The following is a 16,316-nucleotide window of genomic DNA, read 5'->3' on the forward strand; positions in this document are numbered from 1 at the left end:
GCAAATTGCTATTAAATGCATCAGTTGGCGAGCTAAATAATTATTGCAATGTAAATTGAACTTAATCATAAAAAGGCATGCTGCTACAAAATGTATTTCTTAATAATTTCATGTTTATTTTCAGGCTTTTTAACGTCACATTGTTTTTTTGTTTTTGTTTAATTGACCGATGCGACGCAGTGTATTGTAAATTGTCAGCAGTAGCTCTTGTTTCTGGCAGGATTCTTGACTATTGAAATGAGGGATTTTCCCAGTGTCTGTAGTCTCATGTTACTCCATCGACTGGCTAGCCTAAACATTAGTCCAAAGCCACTCAAAAGGCATGTTTTCAGTGTATAACTCTACATTTTAGTATGTGTTTGCCCAGAGCAGTATTTGGATTACCCTGGTATAACTCTGCAGACAGATGTGTCAGGTGTTGCTTAATCAAACGCTGTCACAGCGAAACTGCTCCACCTTTTGGAACAAGGGTTTTGTATTTATTTGTACTAGGGCTAAGCATATTTCACATTAACATTTCAGATTTTTCATTATTTTTGAGTGCTGTACCAGTTTCTTGCTTCCCTGGTTTCTTTGCCCAGTGGGTTTCCCTGGTTTCTTAAATCAAGACATTCATATTCTGTTGATGATTATATAACTATTTTCAATTTTCTATTGAAGTCAATTACCATGTTTTTTTTTTTTTAAATCAAGATACCTTTTCCCATAGATACTGTTCTGAGACTTTCCACACTGTTTATTTATACAGTATATATCCAAGCAGATGTTTTACCATAAAACTGTCTTGTGTTTCCTGCATTAGAGATTTCGTGCCCTTACAGTATAAGTTTGAGTGAAGGTCTGTAGAAGTGTGTTGTGAAACCAGATATGAGGAGCAGCCCGGATGAAGTGCTGTTCAAGAGCCTGGGCACACTGCTGTTGGTAATTCCTGCTGTCCGAATAATCTGGCATTCAATTGCTGGTGCAACAATTGAACGATGCCAGAGAGGAGGATGGCGTGTACATACTTGATCCTTCAATAAGTAATAGTGAGAAAGATGTGTTTATGTGAATGAATGACAAACTGTTTTTAGACCGTTGCTCACTTTAACACACATTAGATAATGTTGTCTATAAGGCTGTATGAGTTTACGTCTGTGTGCCAGTCTGAGCATGTATAGTTCTGATATTTGCTTTGGACACTGTAAAGCAGTTTGGTTCAACTTGTGTTGTTTTTAAATGTGCTCTTTAATCAAAGGTTTAGTTTTGTTGAGATTGTACCCTACTAAAATTGTTTATGTGCACGGTGGCTTTGTACTTAAATTCTCTTTATATTCCATGTGGGCTTATGATTTCAAATAGTGAAACCTAGCATATTTGTATGTTTATTTATAGGCTACTTGATGCCCAACTGTAGAGAGTGCTTATGGTGGAGTAGGCCTACAGTAAAGGTTCATGGTCAAGAGTTCAACATAGTCCAACAAAGTAAAAACATATTCACTCGATTTGTCTTAATTATACATTTGAATGTTGTTCTTATTTCCTCAACATTTACATCTCTGCGGTCTAATAAATGTATAAATATTAAAAAGCTGGATAACCATGGCACACATCTTAGTTAAGCCTTTATTATCTCATGGCTATACATACACTTTTTATAAGGATTTTCAACTAAAATGTGTGCCACGGTTATCCAGCTGTTTGATGTTTATTTATTGGCTACCTTGATTAGACCGAACGGAGATGTAGGAGGAAATAAGAAAAACATTCAAATGTATAATTAATATACAAATCAAGTGAATATTGCTGTAAATCAAACAGTGGTTGTCCTTTTTTTTTTCTTTAAGAGGAGGAGTCTAAGTTTGCCCTTACTCTACCCCATGTAATGGGCTTGGTAATATGTCTTAACAGTTTTAAGAGGTCACACATTGTGCTGTAAAAGTAATTTTTGAGCTGTCAGAGTTAAGGAAATAGACATGGACACACGCGGGAAACAAGGTGAAGTTTACCTACAACATCAGAAACATGGTGAGGTAAGACATCATCGGAACATTGTCGTTTATTTTGTGCCGTTGAAAACCGGGAGACGTTTGTTTTTGTTTGTCAACCTCTAGTCTAAAACTACAAAATGTTCTGAGCTGATCTAAATAAAAACTAGTCTTAATGATTATGACTAGTTATGAAACTGTTTAGCATGATGCACTCTTAATATTGATATTCTTGTTTGTAAAAACTTATAAAGCAGGGCAAATAATAATAATAATAAATATATATATATATATATATATATATATATATATATATATATATATATATATATATATATATATATATATATATATATATATGGAGAGTTCAGATGCAAAAGCCTCTAAGTGCCATCTGAAATTTTCTTCTAGAATGATCATTTTTATAAAGCTTGTATATTTAGGTTAAGTGATTTCACTTAAATGACAATTAATAGGTCATTTGCATTGCCATCATTCTAGAAGAAAATTTCAGATGGCACTTAGAGGCTTTTGCATCTGAACTCTTCATATATAGGCTATAGCTCGCATGTTTTACCATGAATTCTCTGGTGTAAGTTATGTTCTGGTATGAGACGGAACTGCCTCTACTACAAGTTGAAACTTGGAGCGCACATCTCGATCTTGATTTTCATACTACGGCACATTCCATTTGACAGAAAAACACGCCCTTGTGAAAGTGCACTTCACGTTGTACTGCATTCTCAGGCCCTACTTAACACACATGTGAGGTAAATGAGGGATTGGCTGAGTGAGTAATCTACATCCGTACCTCCAACATGAGTGTTTCTTTACATGAGTCCAGGGGTGTGTTCATTACCTAATGTACGAGTTCCACCTGATGACGAGCATACATCTGACTGGATCTTGTCAAACAATTTAACTTTCATTTAGTATATTGCATAATAATGCATTAGGGAAATGATCAATATAGGTTAAGTAATAATATTTAGTTTGTTATTAACAGAAGTGGAAGCGATATTGGTTGGCCCTTCATCCGGCTAGTCGGCATGGCATTGCACGGTTAGAATTATCAGAAGCCGTTCACGAACGGTCAACTGTGGTGGTCAGACGACACCCGGAGAGGAAAGTTGTACGTCTGGCTGACTGTGTGAGTGTCGTCAAGCTGCCTCCCCATGCAGAGGCTTGTCCAGGGGAAAACATGGCTGCCTTCTGTTTGGAGACTGAGGACAAGAAGCTGGTGTTTGCAGCAGAGAGAGAAAGCTGTGGAGAATGGGTGGACATAATATGTAACATTGCCTTTCAGGTGAGGGTTTGGGATTTTTTTAAGCATATAGATTCTGTTTTAAAGAAATGTTTCTGAAGCACCAAATTAGCATATTCAAAATTATTTCTGAATATAGACTGGAGTAATGGCTGCTGAAAATTCATCTTTGCCATCCCAGAAATAAATGACATTTTAAAATCTATTAAACAGTTCTTTTCAATTGTAATAATATTTAACAATCTCACTGTTTTTGATTAAGTAAGTGCACTGCAGGCATGATGAGCCTAAGAGGCTTCTTTCAAAAACATCAAAATCGTACCTACCCTAAACCTTTGAACGGTAGTGTATGTATTCATATTTTTTTTCTGTCATAGAAACACACTAAAAGTGCTCCACAACCGGTACCACTTATGGAGGACAATCAGATCTACATGTCCAGAGAACAACGTGAGTACACACAAATGTATCAGAACAATTCGCTGTCATGTTCCTGAATTCGGACCTTCATGCAGACCTGCTTTAAAACATAAATGGATTATATAATCTCTGAACTCTGAATTTTCATTCATTCATTCTTTATTTTACCAGGTTAAAAATGAATCACACTTTAAGATTAATTCTGATCATCTAATCTCAATATCTCTTTAATTTTAGTGAGTGAGTTCAAAGTAGTTGTGCTGCAGAATGAGTCTTCAGTTCGTTGTGGCCTGAAAGGACAGTACTGGCTGCAAGCTGGTGACGACATACTTGTTCTACAAGATCTGGAGACCAGGAAGACTGTAATGGAGTGGCCATACAAGCTGCTGCGCCGCTACGGCCGAGATAAGGTCAGCTGTAACCATGGACTTGATAAAGTGCAGGACCGTGATGATGTGTAAAAAAAATATGCTGTTAAATTCATGGCAAAACGCTGGCAGCTGTGATACAGCCTAAAAGTTTTAATGTAGGCCTACTACAGGACGGCATTGTGATCCTGTGTATTGTACAAATTATAACCATACATATATTAATACAGAGCCCCAGAGCACAGTGATGGGGAAAAAATGAGACGGGAGGAAAAAATATATTTCGGTGCATTTCTGTTTGTTTGCAAAACTCCTGATGAAAATAATATGAAGTGGGAGGAAAAAAATCCTATCCCTCTCATTTTTTCCCATAACAATTTTTTTTTTAACCCATGATGGGCTGGCTCCATGTGAAGCATCTTTTTAATGTTTTTCCGTGTAAATTTTAAGGCGAGTCATTTTTTTTACTAGCAAAAAAACAACATAATTTTAACAGTAATTTACTATGAAGGTACACATACTCTTGCTGAATATTATAAACTAAAATAAATCAACTTAATACTTTAATGCGTTATAATTAGTGATGTCAAATCGATTAATTGCAATTTAATCACATTTATCATAAAAGTTTGTTTACATAATATATATGTGTGTGTGTATATATATATGATAATATATGTCTGTCAGTGTGTGTTTATACCTTTCACACACACACACACACACACACACACACACACACACACACACACACACACACACATATATATATATATATATATATACAGTATATGTATATATATATATATATATATATATATATATACATACAGTATATGTATATAAATTTATCAAGTTAATCAATTAACATCCATTTTTATATAATTTTTCTATTGAAATTACATTTTTTGTACAAATAGTGCATACAAATATTTTCAACGTTCTGTCTATTCCTCTCCAGATGGTGTTTTCTATAGAAGCAGGCAGGCGCTGTGAATCAGGCCCTGGCACCTTTAACTTTGAGACCAGGCAGAGTGAAGAGATCCTCCGCCTTATTGAGTCAGCTATTCGGCAACAGAAGAGCCTTGCCGTTACTGGAGACAGGCAATCGCCACATTCTCCACGTTCTCGCTCTCCTCGCTCACCCCTGCCCAAACGCCCTGAAAGTTTTCCTTTGCTTGATACAGAGGGCAACAACAGCCCTCAGCTTTCTGACTCAAAACTGCCCTTGTACCCTGATCCAGCAGATGCTCTTGGCCCAAACATCTCAAATCCTGTGCATACAAAACCTGCGAGTCCTATCGGCTCAACCGAAGCTGTATATGCAAACCCTGCAGATTGCATAAGCTCCTCAAAAAGCACACACTCAAATCCTAGTGGCAGTATTAGCTTGATTGAGCCTGTGTATTCAAATCCTGTAATTATATTAGGCCGACATGAATCACAGCCAGCAGATCTCATCACATCGCATCATAAAGATCCTCTCCCATCTCCTGAAAGGGATGATTCAGAACCAGTGTATTCTGATCCTGCTGATATTATCCGCCCAAAACCCAACAATTGTGTCCATGCCAACCCTACTGACACGACGGACTGTCAGGCCGTCAAGACAACGTTGGACAACGACACGCAGGAAGAACCTGTGTACGCTGAGGTGTATGACCATGTCGCACTAAACTTAAGTAAAAAACTTGACCAGAGGATTGAGGAGCCCATTTATAGTGTACCCGAGGTTATACAGGCAACCCAAAACAATAGCTCTCAACAAAACAAAATGACTGATGAGAACCAACCCATCTACAGCAAAGTTAACAAACCACCCAAAACTCCTCAGGCTCTCGAAGAAAAGAAGCTAAGTCAAACACGAGACGTTGTCTCTGAGGACCTTGGAATGATTTAACTAAATCTGTAATATAATATATTTTCACAAACATGTAGCTTTTAATTTTTAACATTTAAAATTGTATTTTCCCCTACCCCACCCCACTGATATCATAATTTATTAATCCATTCTACCGGGACATGGTGGAATAATGACTGAAAATAAATGTTCTAATTGAGTAACACTGAAAATTGTTTTGAATTTTTTGTGTGTGTGTGTGTGTGTATATATATATATATATATATATATGTATATATATATATATATATGTATATATGTATATATGTATATATATATATATATATATATATATATATATATATATATATATATATATATATATATATATATATATATGCTTCATATGAGCAAGCACATGGTTAAAATCTCAGCAGACCAGACCATACCAGTAAAAAAAATAGAAAATTCAGGGATCCAGTTAGAAAACAGGTTTGGAACTATATGAGAGTTAATAAAAGATTACTGAGACACTATTCATTTTGAAGTTAACAGTCTCCTTTAACCCTTGTATGATGTTGGGGATTACTTTGACCCATTTTGACTTTTGAGTTGTCGGAAATACCGGTTAACCTATGATTTTTTTTCTTAACACTTTGTGACTTTTTCTCATTTAGAGTCATAAACATGCATTCAGAGTGAGGATACACTGATGTGTTTTGTAGTGTACACACAATTTCTATTATGATTCGCATGATGTTCGCAGGTCATTTTGACCCACATATTTTTATGTTCCAAGGCAACTGTAAAATGAAAACATTTCCTGGATTTTTGTTGATTTTTTTCTTTTTTTACTACCCAGTGAAGGTAAAAAGGAGCTTTTCCACACTATTTTCAGTACTGAAAAACAGATGGTAGAAATTAGCTATAATTTTTATTTTCAATCTATCTAAAATAATATTTAACCTATGAAATTTTGTTGCCCTTTCCTCATTTGGGGTCATGAACATCCATGCAAAGTCAGGATACACTGTGTTGTGGAATATAGTAGTGTCTTGCTGAGTTTAACTCTAACAAATCCAAAACGAAACACACTCGATAAAACTAATATCACAGGGTTCAGAATTACTTACAAATTATTGATAAATTAAATTGGGGTTGGCACTAAAGTCTGCAGAATACTGACCCCACCAGGATTGGAGTTGAAGAGCCCTTACATACAGCATGGAGTTAAAATTGTGTTATGTTTGTTTCTTGTTACACTGTGAAGGTAAAAGATTAGCTTTTTCCACAGATTTTTAGTAATGAAAAAGATACACAGATACAAATAAGCTCATTTCTATTTATTTATTTTCTTAACAACCATGAACCCGATATCAAATTGTTCATTTGTGATGTTGTGAGCTTACTTGGCATATTATTGAAAGTGGTTAAAACATTTTTATAAATCATAAGTCTGATAGTGTTGATATTAAAAGTTTACTGTTTGTACCTGATTCTTTGTTTTTTATATTGTGATTTTTGGGGAATCATATTGAATCCAATGTGGGTCAATTTGATCCGCTCCAATAAAGTTGTATCCAGAAATTGAGGGTTAAAAGCTGTTTAGCCAAAAATAACCAAACCATAACTGACAGAGCAGCCAAAAAATGATCAGTTTTATTAATTCAGCAAATGTATTAAGACTATGGGGGACATTCTACCAGAAACGTACATTAGCTGTCCTTGAATTGTTACAGTGAATAAAAAATATTTCAAGTTTAAGCTGTTATCATTCACATCAATTGATCAGAAACATGAAATTATATAAAAATTCTACAAATAAATTCTATTTTACAACTGTCCCCATGTTTAATATGCCTTTAAGGGTATGACTCAGAGGAAGTGACATCATTTGACCCAGGTAATTTTAAGCTTGTTTTTGTATGTTTTTTTAGGAAGACGAGCTAAAGGGTCAGGCCCTGTCACGGTAAAATATCACAGAATCCAAAAAATGTCAAAAAATGTTACTGAAATTCCTTGCTTGCATGTTAACAGTTTTTATGCTAGCAGGCTGAGTAATGGCAGTTTAAAATGGCCGACCGTCAGGCCCTATCACACAGCCTTACAAATGAATGTTATTGTTATTTTTTATATTACTTTTATTGCATATAATATGTATTTAACGCATGCCATAGTAAAACGTTATTTGAAAATAGACATTACACTGCAAATATATTCTAATGAATTAGGTCCTTATTATACACTATAAAAATCTCCTATGTAAAATACAATTTATACAACCTATGTATTTATACAATACAGTCTCCTATGTATTTATATATAGGTAGTTATTTTACAACTATATGAGTGGGTATTCTGTGATTTTGTGTTCTACAGTTGACCGAAAAGTTACTTATATTTCTTAAAGGAATTACAAAACCATGTTGGATACAATCAGGGACATGTGCCCAATAAGAAAATGCTATTTGTATAAAATAAATTCATTAGGAAACCATTCTAACATACAAATTTGTCTGTGCAGGGCCTTATATTTTAGGGGTGAAATGCGTCTAAAAACGTATTTTATTCAATCATAAAAACATGCTGAGATGGCATGATGTGTTTCTCATAGTTGAACATGTCCTCCATATGACTCAACGTTCAGATTTAAGAATAAGATATTTTTTTCCCCAAGATTTTTTATAAGTGGAGATGTACGTTTCTGGATGAATGTCCCATACATGTATTAAGCAGTGTCGACACTAGATTGGTGTGCGCTGTAAAACAGTCTTTATGGCTTTTACGTCATCACTACTGACCGGAAATGCTGAACGATGTCAAACCCGAGCAACTGATTGTTATTCTCACGATGTTTTGAAGATTTTTCTTTAAATTTCGGATTTTTTTTAAATCATTTTTATTCAGCCCTCAAAACACTGAACGTTTATTGAAACGTGCTGTAGGACGCTGAATCGTTTACCATGTCGAATCGCATCGCTTTCCACACGCAGTTAGCTTCCATTATGGAGGTGCTGGCTAATGCTGCGGTGGCTGAGATATGTAAACTCGTTGACGACGACTACGCGATTATAAATTTACAGATGACTCAATGTCAGCGTGAAAACAAAGCGCTGAAGAGAAAACTTCACATACTGGAGCTTAAGATGGCACGAGGGTTTGCAGAGAGAAGGATGAGTTCACTGAATCGCACTAACCGAGTACAAGTGAACGCCGCTTTGTCTGAGAAATACAGGAACCAATCTAACGGTGTGTTGCCATAAAACCTCACTTGCTAATTCTACTGTCTAGTGTATCTGTCTCACCAAATAAACTATCAAGCCTTATGTGGTTAATGTACACTGTGTTGTGTTGTTTCTCCGGTTTTCATACATTCAGACGTCCTGTATGGAGCTCAGTTTAACACGGGACTGTGGAGAGGTGGAGGGACAGACTCGACTCCTCAGCAGGCTGGAAATGAAAGTAACAGTATGGTAGGTAAGCTATCTCTTTATGATAACCGCAATAACTAATTTAGCACGTTTTTACTGTGACATTTGATAATGAGCACGAATTGTACAGCAAATAGATAGTCTATCATAGACAAATAAACGATAGATAGACTGTTATATGGACAAATAAGTGTAGATAGATTGACTATTATAGACAATTAAACAATAGATAGATAAACTGTTATATAAACTAATGATAGATAGATAGATAGATAGATAGATAGATAGATAGATAGATATACAGATTTATTTAACATTTAATTTCATTTCAAAAGACAGGGGATGCCGTAATATCAGAAGTAAACACCGTGCTGATAAAGGATGAGATGTTTGAGGAGGACCAAACACAGCAGAGATTGTACATCAGAGATGGTGGTGAGTGGATGGAAGAACATAAGCCTCCTTTTATAAATGAGGTTGAGTAACCAACAATAATACCCATCTTAAAACTTGACTTGACGCTATTTCTCTTCTTCCAGAAGTTACAAATACTCCACCACAGACTGGAGAAGCTGGTTTTAGAGATGTTCAGATGGTGAAAGATGATGATCAAGTCTCTGGGATGCAGCTACCGACTTTGGAGGTCAGTGGATCTGACACTGCGCTAAAATCTGAGCCAGAGTTTGAGAGTGTTAAGGGGATTTCACAAGAGCCCATAGAATTACATGCTGAAGCAAAGTGTGATTTGAATGGAAAATCCAGTCCTATGAGGGATTATTTAATGCAAGGGAATGACAATGCAGACTTGCGGCAGCGATCTTGCGTGTACATGAAAAATGCAAGATTGACTGAGAGCCAATCCACTGCCTCTGTACAGCGTTCAGAGATCATAGAGGTTGACTCTGCGGAGGAGGGGGAAGAGATTTCTGTGTGGGCTAGGAAAGTAACACGAGGGAAAAGCCAAGCTCCACGTGTTTATCCACAATACGGGAGGGTGGAACATCAGGATAGCATGGTCCTCTTGCCTTCCTCCAATCCGCCTCTGGTGTCAAGTGGCTTTGCAGCAGTGGCATCGACATCTTCAAAAACACAGGGCACGGACAGCTACCACAATTTCAGAGATGTCACTTTTAACCAACAGAGAGTTGGTCGGACTAGAAATGACAGAGGTCCTCGCGAAAAACTTTTTGCGTGCACATACTGTGGCAAAGTTTTCAACCGCCCCAAAAAGGTGGTGATCCACCAGCGGATTCACACGGGTGAGAAGCCGTTCAAATGTAACACCTGTGGGAAGTTATTCTCAGAGGCGGGAAACCTGAGAAAGCACCAAAAAGTCCACACAGGAGAACGACCATATAGTTGTAACCAGTGTGGGCAGACATTTGCCTGGATACGGAACCTCAAAAACCACCAGCAGAAGAACCATCCTGATATGTTTACTGCAGAAGAACTGCTTTCTCTAGGAGTCAATAAATGATCACTAGATTACTGGAAAGATCAGTGACTATGAGTGTGTATTATACCACTATCATATCTTTTCTTGATAAAGACTTGCATTTAAATTTTATGCATTAGGGCTCGACATTATGCCTTTTCATGTGCCTGTCCTTCAGACAAGTAAATCAGTCATTCACTTGTCTGAGTAAAAAAAGTTGCTTGTCTGGAAAAAAGATAATTTATTCCCAAGCAATATTCTCATCAGTGTTCTATCAGCTTTGACATATTTAAATCTGCGCATTTCTGATATTTACCTTTTATTTTTACCTTTATAAAGGCCTTTTTCCCCTTAATCTTGTTAAATTTATGCATCATCTTTCATTTCAAACTCTTAAATTTGATCAATAAATGTAATTAGAATAATACGACACAATAGGGCTGGTACCAATCAAATGAAATCATTTACACTGAAAAATTACAACTGCATTAAACAATGTTATGAAATTGTTTTAAAAATATTTTAAATATACATACAAGAAATGTTAGAAACAGGTATAATAAGAAACCCGTAGGTGACGGCAGGTGACCGTTTTAATGAGCAAGTCATTCAAACGTCTGATTCATTCAATAATGAGGCTGTTGTTTATGAATGGGTCATTGAATCTGACTCAACAGATTCGTTCAAAACACTGATTCAGTAATGAAAACACGGCTGAGTGTTGCTGTGAGATGCACTGTAGTTCTGCTGTGATCTTTGTTTGGAAATATTTTCGCTGCCGAAACATAAAAATAAACTTTATTAGACTCATCAGTATATGTTTGATCATCATTCAGACAGCAGATTTGTAGGCTATTAATAAATAATGGATACATACAAGCAGATGACAAATACGTTATAATAACCGTAATTAAACTACTAAACTATACCTGTTTCATCTCTATACAGCACTCTGACTCTGTAGGCATTATTGTCCGACTCGAACTGAACACTGTTACTGAGAGTTTCTGATATTATCATCATTCCGTGAGATGAAATTGTCCTGAGAGACTGAGCGCGAGCTCGTGAAGCTCCACCCCCTGTGTCGTCCAGCAGCAGCTTATTTGCATTTAAAGGGCACACACTAAAACAGCGCGTTTTTCTGAGCCCCAAAAAATGACAATTTAAACATGCTGTAAAAAATGATCTGTTGGGTATTTTGAGCTGAAACTTCACATATTTATTATTAACTACACAGACTTATTTTACATCTTGTGAAAAAGGGGCATAATACGGGACCTTTAATACGAACCACTTGTTTATTGAACTGTTGTATGATGGTGTCCAGGAAAATTGCACTCTTGGTCGTGTGATGTGGCTTAACTGTATCATAATATGTTAAAAATATAAAAACTCACATTTTGAAGTTTTACCGCTGTATGTTAACTGAGTTTCTTTTTCCTCGAGAACCTTTGTCTCGTTATATTACGTACGTTACATATTAGTTATCCACCATCAATCGCCTTTTACACTAAATGAAATAAAATCAGAATAATTCTTGCGTTTAGGTGATTCCATAGTTTTTTTTTTTTGGGGGGGGGGGTTGTTATTGACGTTTTAAACAGGCTACGTGTCCTGTCGGGCAAGTAAAATCCTTTCATTTGCCCCTTCAAAAAAATCCACTTGTTCCAGACAAGCGTTAATGTCGAGCCCTTACATGATTTACATTGTTTTTGATCAATAGCGATGTGAGTCAAAGTGTTTTTATATTATTAACAATTTCAGAGTAAAGCTCTGTGCTGTGGTGTTCTGTAGAAAAAGTGAAGAGACTTAGTCGAAATGATTCCAAGCATTTTTTTTTTTTTTTTTTTTGGGTATATTAAAATTGTTTGACATGTGTAAATAAACATTTCTGCACTCATTTTGTGTTTGTTTTTTGAAGAACAACAAAACACTTTGTATGTTTTTGAGACCAATGCCTGTCTCTTATTTGTGTTATAAAAACTAATGACCGTAGGCAGGGAGGTTCAGGACAGGGAAGACATTTAAATAATAATGTTTTTTTCCTTTTACAAAACTGAAATTGTGATTAATGTAAAGATGGAATGATTACTTCCACATACCACACTGAAGGACACAACCATCGTTAAATACTATTAATAAATCATACTCTGGTTGTTCAACAGTGGCATAAATACTTTCCCACTTTTGTTTTTTAATTAAGGAAAAGCGGTTTATAATTATTAATATTAGGAACATTGACGCACCCTCACAACTCCTTATATACAAGAAATTCATACATAATTTAGACGGTGAAAGCTTTATACACGTATACACAACCTTTATGTTGCATGTGCCAGCCAGGGTCATGTTGTAACACAAAACCTTGTTTCGTGTGTTCAGCAGCAAGGACAGGTGGAAGATGGAGAACCTGAAACAATAGTGATAAAGGAGGATCTAAATGACCAGTGGGAAAGAAGCCAGATGCAAGCCATAATTGTGCAAGATGGTGAGTAGAGGGCCGAAAAGCAGTCATTGAATTGCTGCTTAAGTGAATGGTAGAATATGTAATTTTTGGCCAGGCTGTTATACAAAGAAATTATGAACCCATGCAAAAACAAGAGAGAACCAACTAAATATTTATAATTTTGCAGTCAATGCATGTTTTTCTGTTAGGGTTTAAAAAAAATAAATAAAAATTATGCACATAGTAGGCCTATAAGATGCCACAGAGTAAAACCTGTAGCAGGTTATTTTATTTATTTTTTTTATCACATTTTGATGATTTAATCAAACTTGTAGGGTCATTAAAAACTAAATTTTGGCTACTACTACTATATATACAAACAAGACATTTGGTATGAAGAGGAAATTTTCTTTTTTGGGTGAACTAATCCTTTAACATTTAGCCTACATACTTTTGGTCTGGAAACTTGTATAAAAAAAAATTAACATTCATTCTCTTTTCCTCTGGGTCAGCAGAGTCAAATACAGACATTTGTAGTGGGAGACTTTCTACCTCACCAGCCAAAAGCACTGTTGCACCTGGAACAGAGAAGGTTTGTTTATTTACTGTTCTTTTAAAATGCAAAAAAAAAAAAAAAAATAGAAAAAAATTTAGACACTTTATGTAAGTGTGTGAAAAATTAAATGTAGTTTTTTATTGTTTCCAGCCTATAGACGTGGAATTTTCCCATTTGAATGATGATAGAAGCCAGAAAAACGACTTTTCTCCATCCACTGGACTGCAGATAAACATACAGGGTGAGTAAATAATAATATGTTTTAATTATCAAGCGCCTATCCCAAGCTCAAGGTCGCTATACAGGCAGATAATAAAGTAAACATGGCATCAACAAGATACAGACATATATACATACATAGAAGTAAGCAGATGAAGGTTTAACCCATCAATGCATATTGATTTACACTTTATCTACACTTTTTAAACAATTTTACTAAATACTGTAGGTTGAAAAAAGTTTGAATTTAGAGCTAAGAATATTTGTAAATTAAAAATGCTCTGACAATATATGAACATATTTACATTCAGGTACTGTGGAGTCCAGCCCAAGTAGTTCTCAACAGCACAGGTACCACAAGTTTGTTGTTCAACCTAGCAAGGGTCTAACAACAGGAGAAACTGCAGCTCTCACAGATTCAGGACACGCACACAAGGGCATGGTGAAAAGCAGAACTTCACCCAAGAGCCATGAAAAGATAGCCACTGAAACGTCAGGAAAAGGCTGCTTTTTTGAGAGACCTGCAGAGCATAAAACCAGCTTTACACACTGGCCTACACATCCATCCTGCTCATACACAGAGTCGGACCAGGATCAAGACTGTATGCTGGTTCAGTCAGACACTGTATCATCTGTTAGAAGCTCCAAAGGTGGACGGGATGGAGCGCCATCTACCCAAACACGTGCTGTTAGAAATGCAGGTGCAGCAGAGGGAACTATAAGAGAAGATGAAAGATGGAATCAAGCTGCCATTTTGAGACACAGCCAAACTGAAGCATCAGGCCACGTCAGTAGACCCGAAACGATTCAGACAGAGACCGCAAGTACAACAAACCCCTCATATTTCACTGTGATTCCCCAAATGAGGTCCAGCTTAACTCAGCCTGGGCCTTCTTTTGCTGGGCTGCATCTACCAAAGCACATGGACAAAGGTAGGCGGAAGAGTTACGTTTGTAAGTACTGTGGAAAGGGATTCCCTGGGCTGTCCAATGTCGTGGCACACCAGCGAGTGCACACAGGGGAGAGGCCTTTTAGGTGTGATACATGTGGGAAGCTGTTCACAGAGGCAGGCAACCTGAAGAAACACCAAAGAGTTCACACAGGAGAGAAACCCTTCATCTGTTCCCGCTGTGGGAAACGATTCGCCTGGATCTGCAACCTCAAGACACATCAGCAGTCAGCCTCCTGTGGAGGAGTCGGATATAATTAAACACATCTGATGACAATGCAGGGCTTCCAACTTATGCATTCTTATGAATCCAGTGGTTTTTTGAATGTCAAAGGAATCATTATAATTAATGATGGGACGGTTGATACCGGGGCTTCGATGCTCCGACGCAGTTTTCACACACTGTACCGATGCTTGTATCGAAATCACAATACCACGTGATTGATGACGTTTGAAGTTTCGAACATCATGCAGTATCAGAAGGTCGGAACAGCTGGTTTGAAAAAATTGGTGCTTCACGACCCCACCAGATGCATAAAAAGGGAAATTATTATAGAGGCATTATTTATTTAAATGATTTAACACTATACTTCCCTATAACATAAAACATTGATCAATTATGGGACGCCGCCAGCAATTTTGGGCCCTATCAAAGAATATGAGGTTGGGCCCCATTACTACTAATATAATCGATCTCTGGGGGCCCCTAAAGTGCGTGGGCCCTAATCGTCCTAACTAGTCTGACCACCAGATGTCGCTAATGCGCACTGTGTTAAAAGCTTCGAGTAATGAATCGTTTTTCGGCACAATTTAATGAAAGACTCAAACGCTTCAGAAAGCCTCGGTTTCCCATCACTAATTATAATTTTCCTGGAATAAATAACATCTAAAATTTAAAGGGGGTAAGAAATATTAACCGAAACATTAATAGTAAGATTAAGATGTGTTGGTGTTACCAGTGACTAACTTACGCTTACGTTAGCAACTTCGATTGGTTCTAAATAATGTTGAATGCTCGTGAATTGTAATACTGACAGCGAACAGCAGGTGGTGCACGAGCACTAGTAATAAAATGACTTTTTGTCATTATCCGCTCTGTATTAGCGGGTTTGGCAGTCCAAAGAAGTCTGCTATATAGTCTAAGTTATTTAGGAATTGTTATTGAATATAATTAAATGTTCGTTTAATAATACAATATAGTGTTTCTAATTTGTTATTTTGTTATCAATATTTGTTTGTTAGCAGCCCGGCTAGCTCAGTCGGTAGAGCATGAGACTCTTAATCTCAGGGTCGTGGGTTCGAGCCCCACGTTGGGCGTAAATATTTATTGTTTTTGTTTTTCACAATCTGGACTCCAAAAGCGGATCTAAACGAAAAGGTAGGGTTCGTATTTTCCAACATCCGAATTATCCAAATCTCCAACG

The 16,316-nt window shown here is 36.6% G+C and overlaps 2 protein-coding genes across 7 annotated transcripts; both read left to right on the top strand.

Annotated features, from left to right (window-relative positions):
• Window positions 1–1,787: 1,787 nt before the first annotated feature.
• On the top strand, window positions 1,788–6,085 carry dok1a (docking protein 1a). 3 transcript variants are annotated; one of them, XM_081360204.1, is made up of 5 exons: window positions 1,788–2,012; window positions 2,974–3,273; window positions 3,609–3,681; window positions 3,889–4,061; window positions 4,978–6,085. In XM_081360204.1, the coding sequence occupies exons 1-5, from the start codon at window positions 1,956–1,958 to the stop codon at window positions 5,914–5,916; spliced, it is 1,542 nt and encodes a 513-aa protein (XP_081216330.1). In that variant the 5' UTR covers window positions 1,788–1,955; the 3' UTR covers window positions 5,917–6,085. The 3 variants fall into 3 exon arrangements, with proteins under 3 accessions (XP_081216330.1, XP_081216332.1, XP_081216331.1); XM_081360206.1 differs by lacking the exon at window positions 1,788–2,012 and adding an exon at window positions 2,546–2,737; XM_081360205.1 differs by lacking the exon at window positions 1,788–2,012 and adding an exon at window positions 2,748–2,831.
• Window positions 6,086–8,648: 2,563 nt separating this feature from the next.
• LOC308687577 (uncharacterized protein) lies at window positions 8,649–16,085 on the top strand. Of its 4 annotated transcripts, none has more exons than XM_081360200.1 (8): window positions 8,649–9,105; window positions 9,235–9,329; window positions 9,623–9,722; window positions 9,827–9,930; window positions 13,105–13,210; window positions 13,681–13,760; window positions 13,875–13,965; window positions 14,255–16,079. In XM_081360200.1, exons 1-8 carry the CDS (start codon window positions 8,820–8,822, stop codon window positions 15,151–15,153), a joined length of 1,761 nt encoding a protein of 586 aa, XP_081216326.1. In that variant the 5' UTR covers window positions 8,649–8,819; the 3' UTR covers window positions 15,154–16,079. The 4 variants fall into 4 exon arrangements, with proteins under 4 accessions (XP_081216326.1, XP_081216329.1, XP_081216327.1 ...); XM_081360203.1 differs by having other exon boundaries at window positions 8,655–9,105; window positions 13,108–13,210; window positions 13,684–13,760; window positions 14,255–16,085; XM_081360201.1 differs by having other exon boundaries at window positions 8,695–9,105; window positions 13,684–13,760.
• Window positions 16,086–16,316: the final 231 nt, after the last annotated feature.

The sequence above is a fragment of the Scardinius erythrophthalmus genome, assembly GCF_964197995.2.
Source record: "Scardinius erythrophthalmus genome assembly, chromosome: 3".
Lineage (NCBI taxonomy): Eukaryota > Metazoa > Chordata > Actinopteri > Cypriniformes > Leuciscidae > Scardinius > Scardinius erythrophthalmus.